The 6000-nt window shown below is 51.1% G+C and overlaps 1 protein-coding gene across 3 annotated transcripts in view; it reads left to right on the plus strand.

Moving 5' to 3' along the window:
• prkn (parkin RBR E3 ubiquitin protein ligase) overlaps positions 1–6000 on the plus strand; it is an 83330-nt gene that overhangs the window by 31301 nt on the left and 46029 nt on the right. For all 3 annotated transcript variants that reach the window (XM_035400581.1, XM_035400580.1, XM_035400579.1), the window contains exons 4-6: positions 1760–1878; positions 5215–5298; positions 5733–5848. In XM_035400581.1, coding sequence (XP_035256472.1) covers positions 1760–1878; positions 5215–5298; positions 5733–5848 — 319 coding nt within the window. The remainder of the gene's footprint in view (positions 1–1759; positions 1879–5214; positions 5299–5732; positions 5849–6000) is intronic.

A 6000-nucleotide genomic window follows, 5' to 3' on the forward strand; every position in this document is an offset into this window, starting at 1 on the left:
CCGCGGTGCCTGTCCCCGCGGAGCTCAGCGGAGAAGTGTCGTTGACACTGTACTCATTCGGCTCCGTACGCTGAGAAAGTGATCAACGCCAAACACAGCAGTGATGTCTGTACTGTAGTACTAATCTAGTACTGTTCATTAGTACTGCCTTTCTGTACAGGTCAGCGTTAATGTCTCTCGGTACAGTTCTGTAGTCATATCCCTGTGGAGATTAGGAGTAAGTTCAGTGTTAGGAGTAAGTTCAGTTCAGTGGTAATGTCTGTTCAGTTCAGTGGTAATGTCTGTTCAGTTCACTGGTAATGTCTGTTTGGTTCAGTGGTAATGCCTTTTCAGTTCAGTGGTAATGCCTGTTTGGTTCAGTAGTAGTAATGTCTGTATAGTTCAGTGGTAATAATGTCTGTTCAGTTCAGTGGTAATGCCTGTTTGGTTCAGTAGTAATAATGTCTGTATAGTTCAGTGGTAATGTCTGTTTGGTTCAGTAGTAATAATGTCTGTATAGTTCAGTGGTAATGCCTGTTTGGTTCAGTAGTAATAATGTCTGTATAGTTCAGTGGTAATGCCTGTTTGGTTCAGTAGTAATAATGTCTGTATAGTTCAGTGGTAATGCCTGTTTGGTTCAGTAGTAATAATGTCTGTATAGTTCAGTGGTAATGCCTGTTTGGTTCAGTAGTAATAATGTCTGTATAGTTCAGTGGTAATGCCTGTTTGGTTCAGTAGTAATAATGTCTGTATAGTTCAGTGGTAATGTCTGTGCAGCTCAGTATTATGTCTGTGCTAATGACATTAGCGCTCCCTTTTAACTGCCTATTATCCGCTGCAGTCAGTTTGTGTTTTAAAATCATTTTGGTGAGGTCGCGAAAACTAGTGAACGGGAACCGGAGAAGCGGGAGGACGGTAACGTCTGGCGTCGCCCGTATTCACGCTACGTAAACGCAACGGGACACGCTCCACAAAATGATCTGTGTTGTAACAAAGTGAAATGTCCCTTTAAACCCCAGACCGGGAGCTGTGGGTGAGAGTCAGATCCAGGCGTGCGTTTCTCCGGTCGGTTGACTGCCGAGATCAGATGAGCTCAAAGGTCAGAGGTCACGCCCGCCACAGGGGCCTGTATTCGAGCATATAAATAAGAAATTTTATGCTTGAAACAACACTTTTTATTTTTTGTTTTTGAAACAACACATTTTATAATGTCATTTGGTGCGATCAGTAAGAAAACACTGTCGACCATGTCATGTGACCCATGCCCATGTCTGCGCTCTCTCAAATCGATAGCATGGTTTGTGGCAATTCGCACTGATGAATATGATTGGGAGAAAAAGGGGAAATTTCTTTCTTCTTTTAAAAAAAAGTGGTATATATATTTCAGCTGGTCAAAATATTGATGGAGAAACTATTTTGCTTTTGGGTAAGGCACAGAAAATGTATTATTTTTGTGGGTAAGTATGCATAGCAGTCTTGTTTTCTGTACTGAATCAGACAAATATGAATGCAGAGGTAACTGAGGTGACCATATACTTTTTAAACCCTGTTTTGTGTTTTGCACCGAAATAATAGTGTTTATCATTGTGATTTTTCTGTTACTGTTATTACTGGCAACTCAAAAGGAACCGTGATTCTCCTGGAAATGCTGTTATTTAAGGTTTTCAGACTGAGTGCAATGTGCTGTTCCTGATGAGCTCTGTTGTGTGTGTGTGTGTGTGTGGGTGGCTGTTTGTGTGTGTGTGTGTGCGTGTTTGTGTGTATGATTGTGTGTGTGCAGAGCCCAGATCCCAGAGCAGCTTCTATGTCTTCTGTAAGACGGTGTGCCGAGCCATCCAGCCGGGAAAACTCCGGGTCCGCTGCCGCACCTGCAAGCAAGGAACACTGACACTCAGCCGGGTAAGCAGCACTGACACTCAGCCGGGTAAGCAGCACTGACACTCAGCCGGGTAAGCAGCACTGACACTCAGCCGGGTAAGCAACACTGACACTCAGCCGGGTAAGCAACACTGACACTCAGCCGGGTAAGCAGCACTGACACTCAGCCGGGTAAGCAACACTGACACTCAGCCGGGGTAAGCAGCACTGACACTCAGCCGGGGTAAGCAGCACTGACACTCAGCCGGGTAAGCAGTACTGACACTCAGCCGGGTAAGCAGCACTGACACTCAGCCGGGTAGGCAGCACTGACACTCAGCCATCAGATAAATAACACTAATACTGAGCACTGACACTAAGTCAGATAAACAACACTAATGCTGAACACAGACACCAAGTCAGATAAACAACACTAATACTGAACACTGACACTAAGCCAGATAAATAACACTAATACTGAACACAGACACTAAGCCAGATAAATAACACTAATACTGAACACAGACACTAAGCCAGATAAATAACACTAATACTGAACACAGACACTAAGCCAGATAAATAACACTAATACTGAACACAGACACTAAGCCAGATAAATATCACTAATACTGAACACAGACACTAAGCCAGATAAATAACACTAATACTGAACACAGACACTAAGCCAGATAAATATCACTAATACTGAGCACAGACACTAATCCGGTAAGGCACACTAACATTAAATGCAGACACTGCTGGTTAAGGAACACTGACTCTGCACTCTGACACTTAAAATGGCAGGGAAAAGGTCTGACCAGGCCCACCACCAAATGCTGAAGAGGTCTGGCCTTCAGAACAATTCGATTTGCTTTCAAAGTGCCCTCTTTCACAATAAAGGAAAGCATGCTTAATTAAGGAGATAAACGCTGTCCAAACACTGAGTGGCATTTAAGCAAAGGCTATTCAGATTGCTCCAGTTTCATTTTAATGTCAAAATGAAAACAAATGACATTCTTGTGAGGGTAAATGGTGTCCAGACCTGTAGGCCCACCGCTGGCTGTCTGTAGGCCCACCGCTGGCTGTCTGTAGGCCCATCGCTGGCTGTCTGTAGGCCCACCGCTGGCTGTCTGTAGGCTCACTGCTGGCTGTCTGTAGGCTCACTGCTGGCTGCCTGTAGGTTCTTCGCTGGTGTCTCTCTCTCACTCTAAAACCCCGCGGGAGAGAGGGCGCAGGAAATGGAGTTGGGGAGTCTGTTAGTGCCCCCAGATTATTTGAAGTGTTTGTGGTCTGGCGGGAGCTGCTGTGGAGATTGCCTCTACCCCTTATCAGCGTAGACCGGGGCTGCATGTCGCGTGTGCGGAGTGGCAAAGCAGCAGCAGTGTGTGTGTGTGTGTGTGTGTGTGTATGCGTGTGTGCTTGTGTGTGTGTGTGTGTGTGTGTGTGTGTGTATGCGTGTGTGTGTGTGCGCGCGCGTGTGTGCGTGTGTGCTTGTGTGTGTGTGTGTGTGTGTGTGTGTGTGTGTGCGTGTTTTTCTGTGTGTGTGTGAGTTACATACACGCGTGACCAAACAGTTCCTGCCAGTCCAGTGGTCTGTAGAGCGCTGTTCCTGGCTGAAAGGCCGCAGATGCTCTGAGAGAGTGACAGTCATTTATCCCTGGAAGATCGTCGTAAATCTCTGCGTTCCTCTCGTCTCCGCGCTCGCCTCCGCGGTCGCTAACGTTAGCGGCGGCGCGGGCGTCGTGCGGACGAGCGCCGCCGACTCCAGCGGCCCCGGCTGACAGCCGGCAGCCTCCTGACATCCCGTTACGTCTGCTAACGAGTCGCGCCTCTCCGAAGGCAGCGTCACTCACGTCCGTTGTCACAACACGCGTGTCTGTGCCGAGAAACCCGTTTAATGACATGAGGTGCGCCGTCTACCTCCACCTATCGCTTTGTTAGCTCAGCTTGAGCGGGTGTTTTTCTTTTTTTTTTCCCCCGATCGGGCATGTTGCGCGATTGCGTTTTGGCTAAGTGGTTCGCCTCGGCCCGACAGTATCTGGTAGCCTTGCCTCTGTTTCCTCAGTGCTGCCCCCCGGCCCCCCCCCCTCTGTGCCCCACCCTCCGTGGCCCCCCCTCCCCCTCCGTGGCCCCTCCCCCCTCCATGCCCCCCCCCCTCCCATCTCACTGAGCGCTGGGCTACTGCCGGTGTGCGTTAGCAGGTGCAGCATCGCTCGTCCTGCGCTTTATTCGCCGTTTTATTGAATCGACGCGACCGTAATCGCTTGGGTTTGACGGAGGAGGGGGCAGCCCCCCCCCCGGCGGACATCTCGCGGGGGCGCCCCTCCGGGCCCCGCAAACGGTCGCCTCGGAGACGGACCGTGTTTGTTAAACAGTAATCTAATTAAGGCTTTTGGAGATCAAGACGTTGATTCGGAATTTAAAACAAAAAAAGAGAAAGAAAGAAATAAAAAGAGACCGTTAGGAAAAGAGGAGGGAGGGAGGAAGGACTAAATTAAGAGCGGGAAGCGGCGCGGGTGAATTATTCATGGCGGGCTCCTCGTTAGTCATCTGCATTCAGGGGGGGAGGGCGTGTCTGAGCGGAGCGGAGCGCAGAGGGGCCCGCGTGACCTTTCGGCGCCGTCTCCGAGCAGGTGTCCGCCCGTGATCTCCGCCCCCCTCCCCCCTGCCCCCCCCCGCCGCAAAGCGCGCCGGATCCGGCCCCCGCAAATTAGCGCTCGCCCGCGCTCCTCCGCCCCCTGCATGGGAGGGGGGGCGGGGAGGGGGGGGGGGTGGGGGGGAGTAATGATTTTCTTAACCTTTCAGGGGCTTATTAAGGTGCCTGTCAGAATGCTTAAATGCTTATGCTAATCAGCGGCGGCTAAGCTGGAACGTCGGGGTTGGGGGGGTGGGTGGGGGGGGCAAGACATCCTGAGACAGTTCGCGGCCCCGGTGGGTCCGGGACCCGGGGGAGTTACGGGGGGTGGGGGTGGGGGTGGGGGGGAGTTAGGGTCGCAGTGTGGGCGTCTCAGGTGAGTTCCTGATATAGTTTGGGTTAGTGTTAGTAGGGGGAGTTGGGAAAGGGCTTAATGGGAGAGCGGCATTTGGGATTTATAGGGTATTTGTATTGAGGTGAGATTGGTCCTGTGGGATAGTTAGGATAAGTGTTAATTCATGGCGATTGTGGTTAGAGTTAATATGACGGTTGGGGGTTACAGTTACTCTTGGGGCTGGACTCAGTGAGGGAGTGAGTCCAGAGCAAAGCATGCGGTGCACTCTCTCTCTCTCTCTCTCTCTCCCTGTCTCATAGATCTGCCCCTGTATGAAGCTCTACTGTAAAGCCTTTTCTCGTGTCAGAGAGTATCTGTAGCAGCAGCGACTTGTCCTTCTCCTCTGCAGGGACCATCTTGCTGGGATGATGTCCTCCTTCCAGACAGGATCCACGGAGTGTGTCAGTCCAGTGGCTGCGATGGCAGGATGGCGGTAAGATCGCTGTCCAAGCCCTCACAAACCTCACCCTGTCACTCAGAGATCTCCTAAACCTCACCCTGTCACTCAGAGATCTCCTAAACCTCACCCTGTCACTCAGAGATCTCCCAAACCTCACCCTGTCACTCAGAGATCTCCCAAACCTCACCCTGTCACTCAGAGATCTCCCAAACCTCACCCTGTCACTCAGAGATCTCCCAACCCTCACCCTGTCACTCAGAGATCTCCCAGACCTCACCCTGTCACTCAGAGATCTCCCAACCCTCACCCTGTCACTCAGAGATCTCCCAGACCTCACCCTGCCACTCGAAGATCTCACAAACCCCACCGTGTCTCTCCTCTCCCCTCCTTTCCCCTATCCTCCTCTCCTCTCCCCTCCTCTCTTCTCCTCTCCTCTCCCCTCCACACCTCTTTTCTCCTGCCCACAGGAGTTCTACCTGAAATGTGCCGCCCACCCCACCAGTGACAGCGACACATCTGTGGCCCTGGACCTCATCACCGCCAACGTCCGGGGCGTCCCCTGCATCGCCTGCACCGACGTCACGTAAGCATCTCTCGTTTCGCCCAAACCGACACCAAGCTTAGGACAGACAGACAGACAGACAGATATACTGAGAGACAGGCAGGCAAACAAACAGACAGACAGACATACAGAGAGACAGACAGACAGCTATTGCAGGGACAGACAGCTGCTTA

The sequence above is a fragment of the Anguilla anguilla genome, chromosome 18 (genome assembly GCF_013347855.1).
Source record: "Anguilla anguilla isolate fAngAng1 chromosome 18, fAngAng1.pri, whole genome shotgun sequence".
Taxonomy (NCBI): Eukaryota; Metazoa; Chordata; class Actinopteri; order Anguilliformes; family Anguillidae; genus Anguilla; species Anguilla anguilla.